The following is a 16,973-nucleotide window of genomic DNA, read 5'->3' as shown; positions in this document are numbered from 1 at the left end:
CCGGATGGTAGTGTAAAAAAAAAAAAAAAAAAAAAAAACACACAAAGTAAAATGGGTTTGGCACCAAGTGTGGGGTGACGGGGCGAATCGTGGATTACCATCTTTTTGAACTAAGAAAGGGCAAATCTTATGGTGCCACTCACATACGTGATGTGGGAAAGCCAGGTCATATTTGAAGGACTGTCTTTGAGACCGTAGGTACCTAGAGTGTGCCCTCGGATGCCATAGGCATGGGGCAGAATTTGAGACTGGTGATGTACAGCGCTTGGACATCTGGCAAGCTGAGAGAGCCTGTGACAAAGTGAAGGTTTGTGCTTCAAGCTTAAATATTCAAGTCAGTTTCAGGGGGAGTTACTATGGTTAGTAGAGTATTAAGGGAGTTTTTGGTCAAGTAGACCAAAGATGGGGTGGGGCGGAAAGGTGGTGGTGGAGCATCCAAATTCTGACCGACCCTTGCGCGACCAGGGGTAACGGGACATGACTCTTGGAGAACCAAGGATTGCACAGTTTTCAGAGGCACAGGCTGGCAGATTCCATATTCCTTCCCAAAATCCCGTAATTGTCAACCTACTTCTGCAGAGAGCGATAGAACAAGAGACCTGAGAAGTCAAACAGCACACTGGTCCATCCATTTATTTTTTCAAGTGAGTAGATCACTTCAAGTCTCCTATAGATGTACTAACCTGGGGGTAAATAGGGTATGAGGGGATGACGACCCTTAAGCAGAAAAAACTATACCAAGCTTATAAACATTACCAAGGACTTCATCTTCAGGGCCAGATGTCTTAGCCTGCCCTCCAAAAAGCAGTGCCCCCAATCAGGGCACAGGAGGGTTAGTCTCTGATGAGAAATTGAACTTACTGAGAGAATCTGCATGTTGCATTTTCCATAGCTATATGAATGGTTGTAGTATGCTATCATATTGCACTGTTTTCATAAATAACTTCAATATAGCGAGCATGACAGAGCTCACCTTTTTTGGGGGGTTGGGGGGGGGGGGGCATGGGTAGGGGGAGAGTTGGGGTTGATAATGTCAGTCTTGTGTCTATATCTTCGATTGACTTCCATGCTTACTCAGCGATGACCAGGCTAATCTGTAGCAATACATGCACACCACTAAACAAGGTTTATTTTATTAGTGGTCTGACTCCAGGCCAGGCAAAAGTGAATTATTATGCCACACTCTAAATTTCACAACTTATACCATACATAAAGGCTTGCCATGTTGACTAAGAACTATTATCAATTAAAAAATGGCAACAACAAGATAGCAGGCCTCTTCATCTATGCACTCGAGATCTGGAACAACATCAGCATATCCATCAGGACTGTCCAAATCTGCTTCCATTTAGTTAAGAGTTGAAGAAACCTCTTAAAAAAAAAAAAAAAAAAAATACATTCCAATGTGCATTACCCATTCACAACCCAGCTTCCTCAACTCTTGCTCACTGACTTTATGCTTGTGTTAATTCATGTATAGTGCTCCAGTGCCTTTTGGCTAGGTTTAAGTTATAGAAATAACCTATGTAGATAAATATGTACTTGGTGACTGGATTCATAGGCTCCATGATTTGGATATCTTTAAAAAGCACATGCTTCTGCAATTCAGTGCTTAAATGGCCCTGCACCCACGGATAACACATGATAGTTCGGAGCTCCACTTCTCAACCATGCAAAGCCTGTTTTCCAGCGATCTGGCTTAAGCATTTACCAAACCTGAATATCCTTGAAAAGGCTACTCTGGTTCCATGCACTACATTCAAGTACAGCTGTTTGAATTAGTATGACTGACATCTGGTAGGATCAGTGTTTGCTTTAAATTACAACTGGAATCTCCAGAGACTAGAATGATTTTGTTAAAATACAAATGCGAAGCAACACAGGTTGAAACAAAAACGTCGCCAAAAGACAAGGTATGCTCTATAAGCAGATTAACATGGCATTTTATAATGGAAGTGATGTATTTTCAAAGCAATTCCATACTTTTGTTCCAACCCCTTGGCTAACTGCAAAGTGTTTGTAAATGACTCTGGGGTTTTGTCCAATGACAGCCACAGTGTACGCAAGGCTTATTTTTATATTACTTGACAGCACCTTTCCACAGAACTGATGCAGGCTCTAACCACCTCCTGAGATCCAAGCAGTTGGCACAAGATTCCAGGCTGGCTGTTACATGACAATCTGATTAGGCTGTGAGGTACAGTGCGAGGCAGCAATATGGTCATCTAGGGAAAGAGTTCAACAGGAAAAGTGGAGAACGAACAAGTAATCGTTGCAGTTTCCAAGCACACATGATGCATGAGAGTTGCGGTGGCCTTGAATCAGCTTAATGAGAAGACTGGAGCTATAATATGCAGGGCAAGTGGTCTGTTTTGTTTGGCAGCTGGGGTGGATTGCCATGAGTTAATGCATGGGATAGGACTACTGACCCTCATACACTACAAAGGTGCACCTGTGATGTTGGGCCTTCTTAGGCCCTCGTTTGAGACATACCAGGACAGAGGCAAAACAGCACATGTACCCTTTTTAAACCACACTTTAAAAGTGGGATGACCAAGAATTACGAGTGTTACAACATTATAGCAATATAAAGGGGATATCGGACATTTTTCCTTCACTTAAAACTCTGCTTTATATAGCGATTGAGTTTTCTACAAAGAAGACACTTGTGGACCTCAAATCCTGAACACACTGGACAAACATTGACCTGCCATGGGAGGCAAAACTGAAGCAGAGGTAGCAACACAAAAGAAATTCAGAGTTAGATCAATGTTTGATCAGATTCATACGCCAACTGGAGTTTAAAACATAGGGCCTTGAAGAGCCAAGTGGAGCCCCCAATTTCAGAGGCCTGTGCCCGCTACATCAGGAAAGGGGCCAGAGAGGATTAACTTCCTGCTTGAGAGACCAAACGCCGAACAATCGTACACGTAGAAGTCTTGAAAGCATTTAGCATTAGTTTATATTTAAAGGTTTGAGAAGCAGTAGAAATGTAAGATCAAAGTATCAAAGCGTTAAAAAACGTGGAACAGCAGAGGGGGATACAGGAGCGTCAAAAACAAAAACCTGATATCAGAAACCGCTGCTTAGGGGAGAGATCTTTAGGAAACAAAAAATGAGTTGTAGGACCCTTGGGTAGCACGCACAACTGACTCATTTTTTGCTAAATGTTGCCACATAGGGGGTCATTATGAACTTGGCAGTCGAGAATTGGTCCATTCTGGCTCTGCATTTGGCCAGCTGTCATCCTGCTTCCTTTTGTTTTTTAAAAGGAATGTGCTTAGCTTGATATAAAGACAGGTTTTAAATCCCTTCCTTAAGCTACCCTTTCCACGTGGGTAATAAGGTCTTAAGGTGCAGTTGCACATTTTTGCATAGAGTTGTTTTAAGTAAAGAATGTCAATGCAGTACAGCTACATACATCATATAAACACTAACATATTCCATAGACAACATTAATAGCCAAATTAACAGAGCAGCACAATAGTTTTCCACATACCGTTCCAGCGGTGTCTAAGATTTCGAGCATGCATTGTTGACAGTCCACTTCAACTTGCTGTGGTGATAAAAAAAAAAGGCTTGCATAAGACAAGAAAGTGCACTACTCACAAGTTCATTATATGCAAATAAAGCCGTGGTAAGACCGATGCAAAAAAAAAAAAAAAAAAAAAAAAAAACACAGCTCACTTGTCAGTTATGAAAACCATCTGGTACAGCTCAGCATTAACACTCAAAGTAAGCACAAACTTGACAACAATTTAGTAATGAAGAGGGTGAGCCTCCACTTCTGCAGTCTATCAAAACTAGAAAAAAAAAAAAAAAAGATTAGAACTTAGGTCATAACACAAGTACTTTGAGTAAGGAAACAAAAAACAAAAAACAATATATTGTTGTCCCCTTTCGTCCGACCCAACTTGGATGTCTAGGAGGTAAAAACGTCCAAAATAAAGGAAACTGCTAGACTTCTTGCACATTTGGGGGCAGATGTATGAAGCTTTTTTCTTGTTCGAATCGAACCGATTCGCACAATCAGGAAGTTTGCGGCAAGAAAAGCAATTTCGGACGTACCAAACCCAATTTTGCGGTTCGGTAATCTAATATACACATACATATATATATATATATATATATATATATATATATACACACACACACACATATATATATATATATATATACACACATAAACAAACATATATACACATATATACATACACATACACACATATACATACATACACACAAATATATACATACATACACATATACACATACATATACATATATGGAATATGACACTTACCCAGTGTACATCTGATCGTGGCATGTAGTGCTGTAGATTTACATGCTATGCATATCTCTTCTGACATCTAGTGTTGGGTTCGGAGTGTTACAAGTTATTTTTCTTCAAATAAGTCTTTTCGGAGTCACGGGATCGAGTGACTCCTCTCGGTTACAGTGCGCATGGGCATCGACTCCATTGTTGGATTGTTTTCCCGCAAAGGGTGAAGGAAGGAGTTATAGAGTATAAGAATACAAAGAGATGGCCATGCAAATGTAAATGTATATACATATGTACAAATGATAAACTTAAACAACTACAGGCTACCAGGGAGGAGGGAGGGTGCATGTGAATCTGCAGCACACATGCCTCAAACAGATGTACACTGGGTAAGTGACATTTTCCATTCGATGGCATGTGTAGCTGCAGATACACCTGCTACGCATAGACTACAAAGCAGTTAGTCCTCCCCAAAAAAGCAGTGGCTAGCCTGTTGGAATGGAAGTTGTTTGAAATAGTGTTCTTAAGACAGCTTGACCAACAGTGGCTTGCTGCTGTGAAAAAACATCAACACAGTAGTATTTTGTAAATGTATGAGGAGTTGACCATGTGGCTGCTTTACATGTATCAACCATTGGTATGTTTCCTAAAAATGCCATTGACGCACCTTTCTTTCTTGTAGAATGTGCTCTAGGAGTGATAAAAAGTTGTCTTTTTGCTTTGATGTAGCACGTTTGTATGCATCTAACAATCTATCTTGCTAAACCTTGTTTTGATATAGGATGGCCTTTATATGGTTGTTGGAAAGCATTGAAAAGTTGCTTTGTTTTCTGAAAATCTTTAGTTCTGTCTATATAGAACATAAGAGCTCTTTTGAGATCTAGGGTATAAAGAGCTCTTTCTGCCACAGAGTCTAGCTGTGGAAAGAATACTGGCACTTCCACTGTTTGATGGATGTGAATTGGAGATACTACGTTTGGTAGAAAACTTGGATTTGTTCTTAATACAAACTTTTGTTTGTGCACTTGGAAAAACAGTTCTTCAAGAGTGAATGCTTGTATTTCACTAACTCTTCTTAAAGACATAATAGCTACAAGGAAGGCGACCTTCCATGTTAAAAATTGAATTTGACAAGAGTGCATGGGTTCCAAAGGTGGCCCCATAAGTCTAGTAATTACGATATTTAAATTCCACGATGGAACAGGTGGTGTTCTAGGTGGAATAATGCATTTTAATCCTTCCAGGAAGGCTTTAAGTATGCAGATATTGCAGTAAAGTGTATCTTGATTGACAAGAAAGCTAAATTTGATTTTTGCAAATGAAGTAAATAGCATACAATATCTTGTATAGATGCTGTAACTGGATCAGTGTTTTTAGATTGACCGTAGTAGACAAATCTTTTCCACTTGTTTGCGTAACATTGTCTAGTAGTAGGTTTACATGCTTGTTTAATTACTTCCATACATTCTGATGGGTTTGGGTTCCTTATTCGACCTTTGTTCTGTGTGTTTGGGAGTTTGGAATGAGCTACTACAGACAGATCTAAGAGTGTTGTGTACCAATGCTGACGTGCCCATGTTGGGCTCCGAGTATCATGGTGAGTCAAGTTTGACGTAGTTTGCTGACCAGAAAAGGAAGGAGTGGGAGCGAGGGAAAAGCATAAGCAAATATCCCTGACCAATTGATCCACAGAGCATTGCCCTTGGATAGGGGATGTGGGTGTCTGGATGCGAAGTTTTGGCAATTTGCATTTTTGCCTGTTGTGAGTAGGTCTATTTCTGGTGTCCCCCACTTTTGAAAGTATTTTTGAAGTACTTGGGAGTGAATCTCCCATTTGTGAGTTTGTTGGTGATTCCTGCTTAGGAGATCTGCTAGTTGACTGTCTATCCCTGGAATGTATTATGCTAACCGATTAATTTGATTGTGAACTGCCCATTTCCATACTGTTTGGGCTAGCAGGGACAGTTGGGATGAATGCGTCCCGCCCTGTGTGATGAAGTAATACATGGTTGTCATGTTGTCTGTTTTTATTAGAACAGTCTTCTGTTTGAGAAGCAATTGAAACGCTTTTAAGGCAAGAAATACAGCTAATGATTCTAGGTGCTTTATGTGAAACTGTTTCTGCTTGGCATCCCATTCCCCTTGAATGGTATGATTGTCGAGATGGGCTCCCCAACCTATCATGGATGAGTCTGTTGTGATTATGGTCTGAGGCATAGGGTCTTGAAATGACCGCCTCTTCATTAGATTGCAGAGATTCCACCGTTGATAGGACATGTGTTTGCCGGTCCATCAACACTAGATCTTGAAGTTGACCATATGCTTGAGACCATTGTTGTGAGAGGCACTGTTGAAAGGGTCTCATGTTTAGTTTTGCATGTGGAACTATAGCTATGCAAGATGCTATCATCCATAGAATTTTCATTATGAATCTTACAGTATATTGTTGATTTGGCTGTATTTGTGGTATGAGATTTTGGAAAGCGTGTATCCTTTGTGTATTTGGGTATGCTAGGTCTTTGAGTATGTAGAACAGCACCTAGGTAAGGTTGTACTTGTGCTGGTTGAAGGTGTGATTTTTTCTAATTGAGAGTGAACCCTAGTATAAGTAGGGTTTCTATCACATATTGAATGTGTTGTTGGCATTGTGTAAAAATTGCTCGATTTTATTAGCCAATCATCTAGATATGGAAAGACGTGAATGTGTTGTCTTCTTAAATAGGCTGCTACTACTGCTAGACATTTTGTGAAGACTCTCGGAGCTGTTGTTCTGCCGAATGGCAGAACTTTGAACTGATAATGTTTTCCTGCCTTGACAAACCTGAGGTATTTTCTGTGAGCTGGATGGATGGGCATATGGAAATACACATCCTTGAGGTCTAAAGCAGTCATGTAATCCTGTTTTTGTAGTAGTGGAATGACCTCCTGCAGAGTTACCATGTGAAAGTGTTCCGAAATGATGTATAGATCGAGAGATTTGAGGTCTAACATGGGCCTTAGAGTGCCATCTTTTTTGGGAATGAGGAAGTATAGTGCGTATATTCCTGTTCCTTGCTAAGAATGTGGGACCAATTATATTGCTTGTTTTAGTAATCAGGATTGTACCACCTGCTGCAACAAAACGTTGTGTTCTGGGGACAATTTGTGGTAACGTGGTGGGATGTTTGGAAGGTTAGAGATCTAGGCAATAGCCATTGCAGATAATTGATAACACCCAATTGTCTGTGGTGATATTTTGCCAATGAGAGTGGAGTTGCTGTAGTCTTCCCCCCACAGATGTGCTGAGTGGGAGGGTGGGAAAGAAGTCACTGCTTGGCTGGTGTAGTGGCTTGTTTTGAGGCTTGGATCTTGCCTCGGTTTCTAAAATATTGTCCTCTATAGGACCCTCTAAACCCCACCTCTCTGATAATGTTGCTGCTGTTGTCCCTGCTTTGCCTACAAGGGAGAAGCTTTTGATGATTGTGGTTTGAATCCTCCACTAACCTGTGGCCTGTGAAAGGAGCCTCTATAGGGAGTAGTGTATAATGCTCCCATTGGTATGGCAGTGTCTGAGTCTTTTCTTAGCGTTGCTATGGTCGTATTGACCTCATAGCCAAATAAGTGTTTATCAAAAGGCATGTTAAGTACTGCCTGTTGGATTTCTGGCTTAAGGCCAGAAGAGCGTAGCCATGCATGCCTCCTTACGGTAATGGCAGTATTGACACTTCTTGCTGCTGTATCAGCAGCATCAAGGGCAGACCTTATCTGGTTGTTGCTTATGGCCTGTCCCTCTTCTACAATCTGTTGTGCTCTTTTGGGAGGTGCTGTAGGAGTTCTTGCATCTCATCCCAGTGGGATCTATCATATCTGGCCAGAAGTGCTTGTGAATTCGTAATTCGCCATTGGTTGGCTGCTTGCGTGGCACCATCAAACTTCCTGCTCTCTTTATTAGGTGGAGTAGCATCCCCTGAGGATTGGCTATTAGCCCTTTTTCTAGTCGCACTCACCACCACAGAATCTGGAGGAACTTGGTGTGTGATGTAGGCTGGATCTGTAGGAGTAGGTTTGTACTTTTTGTCAATGTGTGGAGTAATCACTCTAGCTTTGACTGGCTCACAAAAAATGTGGTCTGCATGTTTGACTATTCCAGGCAACATGGGGAGGCACTGGTATCTACAGTGAGTGAAAGACAAAGTGTTGAACAAGAAAACCTCCTCTAGGGTCTCAGCATGCACAAGCACCCGATGATAAGCAACTGACCTGGAAATAACCTGCGTGTATTCAGTAGTGTCCTCTGGTGGAGAAGGCTTGGAGGGGTATAGGTCAAGATCATTATCTGGAATAGGATCCAGGTCATATAGATCCCAAGGATCCACTCCATCTCTGTGAGAGTACTGTGAGTGCGTTGAAGGCAACGGTGGTGGGCTATTGTGTGGAGGTGAAAAAGAAAGCAGTGGAGAATGAGGAGAAGTAGGGACAGGTGCTGGTTTCTCCTTTTGCTTTTGCATTTTTGCTGGTGGTTGAATAGAATCTAATTCCTCTTGAAAAGACCGCTTTCTTTTAGTTTTCAAAAGGAGGTGCAGCATTAATTCTGTCAGTCTCTGAATATGAATTATGGATTGTCTCATCCATAACCTCCAGTATAGGCTGAATATCAGTGTCTTCATCAGAAGGCCTGTAAGATTAGAGCACTGGCTTTGAACTTTGAGTAGGCTCGAAAGCCCTTGTTCCTCTGTATAAGAGGCTTTTTTAGGTTCCGAAGTTTGAATCTTTTTCGGTCTCGAAAATGAAGTCCGCTATTTCGGTTCCGAAGCAGGGCGTCAAAGCTTTGACTCCGAGGAGTGAGGACGCTTAACGGAGTCTCAGGCAGAACTTTTTACCGACTTGGGGCCAGATGTAGGTAAGTTGGGTTTTGCGACTCGCAATTTGCGAGTCGCAAAACCCTATGCACAACAGTGTCCCTGACACTGTTTGCGACTCGCAAGGGGGTCACAAATGCCCACCTCATGAATATTCATGAGGTGGGTCGCAATTTGCGACCCCCTTGAGACTCACGACACTCGCAGGGATGGTGGCCTGATGGAGACAGCCGACCACCATGTCAGACTGCTTTTAAATAAAGCAGTTTTTTTTTTTTTGTAATGCAGCCTGTTTTTGTTTCATTCTTCCAGAGCGTTCTGCCTACTCTGGAAAAATGTTTTTAATGTCATTCACAAAGGGGAAAGGGTCCCATGGGGCCCCTTCACTTTTGCGAATGGGTTAGCACCCATTTGAAATGGGTGCTAACTGAGATTGGTTTGCGATCGTGTTCGCAGTCACAAAGCAATCTGGCATTGCACTGCGACTCGCAATTAGGAAGGGGAGTCCCCTTCCTAATTGCAACTCGCAAACCCATTTTGCAATTCGGTAACCCGGTTACCGAATTGCAAAACTGGTTTTGTGCACTGCATAGTGCAGTTTGCACGTCGCAAACAGCGAAAATCGCTGTTTGCGACGTTCAAACTGTTTCCTACATCTGGCCCTTAGTCGACGGAGGAGTGGCCTTTTTCGGAGCTGAACCTGAAGGTCGGTTGATAACTGTCTTTTTCCGGGTCGAACTATGGCCTTCCGGCAGTAGTGTACCCAAGGCCTTCGGTGATTTTTTGTATGTGGGCATGGGGCAGACGGACTCACATGCTGGCCAGCAGTGATACGCCTATCTTCTTCCGATTCTTGCTCAGAGCCTGTGTCTTGGACGGAGACTGCTATCTGCGCCGGTTCTTCCATGACGTCGAGATGCTCTGTACTTTTCAACACCATCTCTAACCTTCGGGCTCTCCGATCTCGCGAAGTCTTCTTGGATTGAAACGATCAACAGGCCCCAACAATCCTCTTCTCAGTAGTCCGGAGAAAGGCACAAATTACAAACCAGGTGTTGGTCTGTATAGGGAAACTTCGTGTGGCACAGAGGGCAGATTCGAAACAGAGTCCAATCCATCAGGCTTCCAATAAGTAGGCCCGAATCTGGCGCAGACACCCAAAAGGGCGAAATTTATATTACAACGGTACTATCGGTTTGAGGTTAGATGGAACGCAATCGAAACAATATTGATGATTAGATGAGTTTTCTAAGGTTTCCGATTTGGAATCTCGGAGTGAGAGAAAACACGTCCAAACCCGACAGCAGAAAGAAAACAAACCATGGAGTCGAAGCCCATGCGCACTGTAACCGAGAGTCGTCATCACTCGATCACGTGACTACTAAAAGACTTCTCCCAAAAAAAAAAAAAAACTTGTCACACTCAGAGCCCAACACTAGATGTCGAAAGAGCTATGCATACATGTGTATCTGCAGCTACACATGCCATCGAATATATATATAAATACATTTTTAGAGGATCCGTTACAACAACGCAGAAAGAGAAACATATGTCTACTCCCACCAGAGGGGGGGGGGGGGTTGGGGGCCTTTTTTTTTTTTTTTTTAAAAGCTCGTACCCGGTGGGAGCAGATTAGCCTTCCTTGCTTGTAGGAGTGCAAGCAAGGAAGGCATGTCTGCTCTCACTTGGCTGTAAAGGTTTGGGGGGGGGGGGGTGGGTGGGACACCATCCTCCCATTAACATATGTTTTGGCCCTGGGGAATGGGGTTCCTGTGTTCCCTTATGACTCAGGGAATGGACCCACGCACCACCCTCCCTTTTAAAAATATCTTTTGGCATGGGGAACCCTAAAAAAAAATAATTAAAAAAAAAATAATTAAAAAGAAGGTCTCTTAGGATGGCTCACTGGGGTCTTAAAGTGGCTTGGGGAGGGGGGCTGCGCCAACTCCACAGTGCGTACAGCCAAAAGCAGTGCATGGCTTGGGGTTGGCTGCTTTTGGCCACAGGGCCTATTGTAACTAACTCAACCCCTTGCCATGTAATTTTCTCATCAGTAATTTAATTTCAAATGCTGAAGTGATGTAATCAATGTTGAAACTTTTTACTATAGGCAAACCTAAGGCATAGCAATGGCGGTCTTGTTATGCACTCAGTTATACCAGCCTTTATATGGGCATGTGGGAAGAACACATTACCAGCAACATCAGTTTATACAATGACCATGGTGTGCATAGGGTTCATTATAATAATGGCATTTTTGTCATATGGAAGGGTTCATGATATCTTGCTCAAGACTGTCAGGCTACTTAATATAAATGACTTAAATATTAGCGTTGCAAGTCACTTGTACGGGCACCATTGAGTTTCTTGATCTTAAAATAAAAGTCTGGGATTCCAAGCTGGAGACCAAACTGTTTTGCAATAAGACTGAAGGCAACAGTCCTTTGTATGCATCTAGCACTCTTCCTAGGAATCTCATTTGCAGCATTCCCTATCGGGAACTTCTCAGAGCCAGAAGAAATTGTAGCAAAGAAGCTGTTTAAATAGAAAAACAATACAAGCTTAGAGGGTTCTGTGAAAGATGTTACAAAAACATTGTACTACTAAAGGTGGTAGTTTCGGACTGATTTCTTGACTGTGTAATGAGGAAATCCTCCCTGTTCGTGTTGTCAACTGCTTCTATTAGCTTCATCTCTATTTACAGCAAAAAGCAAACAAAATTTGACACTTTTTCATTCATACTGGCACGTTCTTCCAACAGATTATATACTTTCTAAATATCTTGATAACTACCCTAACATAACATTTAGGAAAATCAAATTGTTAATGGATATTTTATGCAATAATGTAATTAGAAACAAAGCAGACAGTACACACATAACACAGGTTTCAGTGTTCTTTAAGTGTGCTGAAAGCAAAGCTTGTAAATTTAGCACTAATGTTAAAAAAAAATTACATACCAGAGAGCCATCAGAAAATCTTTAAAAAACATCTCTTGTAACTCTGATTGTGTGTGCATGGTCTAAAGTGTACTTGGAATAAATTATACATATACATACACAGCACAATCTACAAAGCAAATAATAGAGTTTTAGAGCACATGCGTGCAATTACACATCAGGATCATAGATATCCTGTGGCACAACATTTCAAAGATTTGTATTCAAGTGACAAAGTAACATCCAATTTTGGAGGTGGCATCAAAATTCTGTATCTACTTAACTTAGAATCACAATACATTATTGATTTTAATGCTTTAGGCCCTCTGGGCTTAAATATGGATGAGGAATGATCAGTACATTTAGGATCGTTAATGTTGGGTAGTTTTTTCATTAGATTTTCTACTTTCATTTTATTTAAATCAATTGTATCCAGATGAAAAAGTTTTCTCTAGTAGTTGAGAAGTAGCAGTCACTTCAGTTTTAACTGATTTTATTTTCATTTTACTCTGGTGCACTAGGCCTTTCTAGTACAAGGAAGCTGTAGTTTACTATTTTCAATATCGATCGATCATGGAATGAATTTTTTCACATGATCTCTTTGTTTATATATCAGGGCAAGAGTTTTTCAGTTAACCATTTATTGAATTTCATTATGGAGTATTTTGTTCAAACTTCGAGTAGAAGTATTTTGTTTTCTTTGTTCACATTTTGCTATAAGTTTCAATATTGATCCATGGTCTCACACTTCTGAATCCCACTTGGGTTATATTTTGACTAAGTTCAATGCTCATAGAGCAATCTCTAATTTTGACTTTTGCTGTGTTGTGGATTCACTGATTTTGATTGTGTATGATGTATTAATCTGGAATAGACTAGTTGGGGTAATAACCAATGGGACAATGCATGACTTCAGAATTATTGATGAACTATTCTTACTTTCCTAACTAATTACAAAATTCATTGGTCATTTTCTTATATTTCTGATTGAATGATGCAGTCAAGCATTGTTTAAAGATGGTAATTACATATCAGCACCAAAGAACTTGAATAGGAGTCCTTTGTTTATGTTGTTTGCACTTTAGTCACTTTGAACCTTATTGGCTGGGGCTGTTACTTTTGACCTGTGATCAAGTGATCGTGATGTTTCGCCGAAACATGCTGGGTAGATTTACTTCCAAATAAACAATGTGCTTTTGCAACACCAAAGTGGCAACGCCTTTCTTCAAACTGGAGGAGGAGTATTTAGACAAATTATGTTTGTCTCAAACCTGTGCGCAAACTGCCATATCAAGAGGCCAGGGAGTAACAAGAGAGAATATAATATTTTATATATATATATATATATATATATATATATATATATATATATATATATATATATATAATGTCACTTACCCAGTGTACATCTGTTCGTGGCATGAGACGCTGCAGATTGACATGCTGTGCATTATCCTGCCATCTAGTGTTGGGCTCGGAGTGTTACAAGTTGTTTTTCTTCGCAGAAGTGGGCGGTGGGCGTTGACTCCATCTTAGATTGTTTTCCCCGCAGAGGGTGAGGTAGGAGTTCTGAGTATACTAGAGGTGTCCATGCAATGGAGTAGTAATGTATGTATCTAATGTCTATTAAAATATTATTTATTTACAATTGTTATGCAACTAAAAACGGCTACAGGCTACCGGGGAGGTGGGAGGGCGCATGTGAATCTGCAGCGTCTCATGCCATGAACAGATGTACACTGGGTAAGTGACATTTTCCGTTCGGTGGCATGTGTAGCTGCAGATACATATGCTGTGCATAGACTACTAAGCAGCTATCTCCCCAAAAAGTGGTGGTTTAGCCTGTAGGAGTTGAAGTTGTCTGAAATAATGTTCTTAATACAGCCTGTCCTACTGTGGCTTGTTGTGTTGCTAACACGTCTACACAGTAATGCTTAGTAAATGTATGTGGCGTAGACCAAGTGGCTGCCTTACAAATTTCTGTCATTGGTATATTCCCACGAAAAGCCATTGCGGCGCCTTTCTTTCTAGTGGAATGTGCTTTTGGTGTAATAGGTAAATCTTTTTGCTTTAATGTATCAAGTTTGAATACAGTTAACAATCCATCTGGCAATGCCTTGTTTGGATGTAGGGTTACATGCATGAGGTTTTTGGAAAGCTACAAACAATTGTTTTGTTTTACAAAATTGTTTTGTTCTGTCAATGTAATACATTAGTGCTCTTTTTATGACTAATGTATGCAAGGCCCTTTCAGCTACTGCGTCTGGTTGCGGAAAGAAGACTGGGAGTTCCACAGTTTGGTTTAGATGGAATGGTGATATGACCTTTGGTAAGAATTTTGGATTAGTATGGAGAACCACTTTATGTTTATGTATTTGTATAAAGGGTTCTTGAATAGTAAATGCTTGTATTTCACTCACTCTTCTAAGTGATGTGATAGCTATTAGAAAGGCTACTTTCCAAGTCAGATATTGAATTTGACAAGAATGCATGGGTTCAAATGGTGGGCCCATGAGTCGTGTTAATAAAATATTAAGGTTCCACGAAAGTACTGGTGGTGTCCTTGGGAGTATGGTCTGGAGCCATATTGCAAGATTGAGTGTTTTGGGGTCTGGATGTCTGATTTGATCTCACTTTTAAGTAAAAAAACTTCTGGTCTTTTGAGAGGTTTCTGGTGGGGAACCACAGACAGCTCCAATAGTGTTGTGTACCAAAGTTGACGCGCCCATGGGGGTAGCTACAAGAATCAGGGTGAGTGGTGTTTGTCTTGTTTTGCGAACCAGAAATGGAATGAGTGAGAGGCAGAAAAGAGTAAGCAAAAATCCCTGTCCAATTCATCCATAGAGCATTGTCTTTGGACTGAGGATGTGGGATTTGGACGTAAAGTTTTGGCATTTTAAATTTTCTCTGGTGGCAAAGAGATCCATTTCCGGTGTTCCCCAGAGGTGAAAGTATTGGTGAAGTACTTGTAGGTGAAGTTCCCATTCGTGGACTTGTTGCTGCATCCTGCTTAGAAGATCTACAAACTGATTGCTCAATCCTGGGAGATATTATGCCAGTAACTGAATGTGATTGCGAATTACCCACTTCCAAATTGTCTAAGCTAGAAGGGACAATTAAGATAAGTGTATCCCCCACTGTTATTGCAGATAATACATAGTTGGAATGTTGTCTGTATGGACTAGAATCACTTCGTGTGAGAGTTGTGGCAGAAATGCTTTGAGCGCTAGAAAGACTGCTAGTAACTCCAAGTAGCTGATGTGATAAGTTTGCTAAATGGGATCCCATCTGCCTTGTATTGCAACGTTGTTGAGGTGAGCTCCACAGCCTATCTGTGATGCATCTGTAGTAAGAGTGATATGAGGCACAGGGTCATGAAAGTACAGTTGCTTTGAAAGGTTGGTGGGATTCCACCATTGCAGAGAGCGGTGAGTCTGGCGGTCCAACACTAGATCCTGAATATGACCCTGTGACAGACCACTGATGAGACAGACACTGCTGTAATGGAAGCATTTGTAGTCTGGCATGAGGAACGATGGCCATGCAGGAAGCCATTATCCCCAAAAGCTGAATCAATAGTCTCACTGTGTAAATATGGTTCTCTTTTAATTGAGACAGAAGAGTTTGAATCCGTGCTGGGTTTGGATATGCCAACCGTGAATGAGTATTGAGAATTTCTCCCAGATAAGGCTGTATCTGTGAGGGATGGAGATGGGATTTGAGCTAGTTGATTGTTAATCCCATAGTGTGCAGGAGGTTTACAGTGTTCTGAGTATGCTTCTGACATTGTTGGGTGGTACTGGCTTGGATGAGAAAATTGCGTAAGTATGGGAAAGCATGAATATGTTGTCTTCTGAGGAATGCAGCCACTACTGCTAAGCATTTTGTGAATACCCTGGGCGAGCAGTTGTTACCCCGAATGGTAGAACCTTCAATTGATAATGTTTTACCACAATGACAAATCGGAGATATTTATGATGTGCTGGATGTATGGGAATGTGGAAATAAGCATCTTTGAGATTTAATGCTGTCACAATCTCCTTGCTGTAATAAGCGAATAACATCTTGCAGAGTGACCATATGAAAATGCTCTGAAAGTATGTAAAGGTTGAGCGGTCTGATAAAAAGAATTGGTCTCAATGAGCAGTCTTCTTTTGGTATAAGGAAGTATAGGGAAAATACTCCTAACCCTTGTTGAGATAGGGGAACTGGTTCTATAGCCCCTTTGAGAAGAAGGAATTTTACCTCTTCTTTTAAAAGAATGAGATGATCGTGAGAGAGTTTGTGAACACAAGGGGGAATATTTGGTGGAGTGGAAATGAGTTCTAAACAATAACCATGTGGGATAATTGGTAGAACCCACTGATCAGTGGTGATATAGGGCCATTGGGAATAGAAATTTGCTAGTCTGCCCCTAAACTGGAGAGGTGTGTGCTGTGGGGATTTGTAAGAAGTCACTGTCTTGTATTTGAGGCAGAACCTCTAGAGGCCTTACCTCTGCCTATATTATCTGCACTACGTCAGAGCTTCTGCAGGAACCTCTATTGTAAAAATGTTGTCCTTGTTTAGTTCAGAAGGAGGAAGACTTGGTAGATGTCTTGAAACCTCCCCTAAATTGTGGCCTATGAAAATTACCCCTAGTTGGTGTAGTTAGTAAGCCTCCCCCCATAGTTTAAGCTGTTTGAGTCTTTTTTCAGCTTGTCAGAAGTGGCATCAACCTCTGTGCCAACTAAGTGTTCTTTATCAAAAGGCACGTTGAGGACTGCCTGTTGTATTTCTGGCTTGAAGCCTGAGCACCTCAACCAACTATGCCTAATTATAAGAACACTGGTGTTTACACCTCGTGCTGCTGTATCCACTGCATCAACGGCACATCTAATTGAATTGTTTGAGATTGCCTGCCCTTCTGACCTC

The 16,973-nt window shown here is 41.2% G+C and overlaps 1 protein-coding gene across 1 annotated transcript in view; it reads right to left on the bottom strand.

The window, feature by feature from the left end:
* RAP1B (RAP1B, member of RAS oncogene family) overlaps positions 1-16,973 on the bottom strand; it is a 299,284-nt gene that overhangs the window by 172,511 nt on the left and 109,800 nt on the right. Inside the window, exon 4 of the mRNA XM_069229179.1 lies at positions 3,500-3,556. Coding sequence (XP_069085280.1) covers positions 3,500-3,556 — 57 coding nt within the window. The remainder of the gene's footprint in view (positions 1-3,499; positions 3,557-16,973) is intronic.

This window comes from Pleurodeles waltl, chromosome 4_1 (assembly GCF_031143425.1).
Source record: "Pleurodeles waltl isolate 20211129_DDA chromosome 4_1, aPleWal1.hap1.20221129, whole genome shotgun sequence".
NCBI lineage: Eukaryota > Metazoa > Chordata > Amphibia > Caudata > Salamandridae > Pleurodeles > Pleurodeles waltl.
Note: the sequence above shows the minus strand (reverse complement) of the source record. Positions and strands in the feature narration are given on the sequence as shown.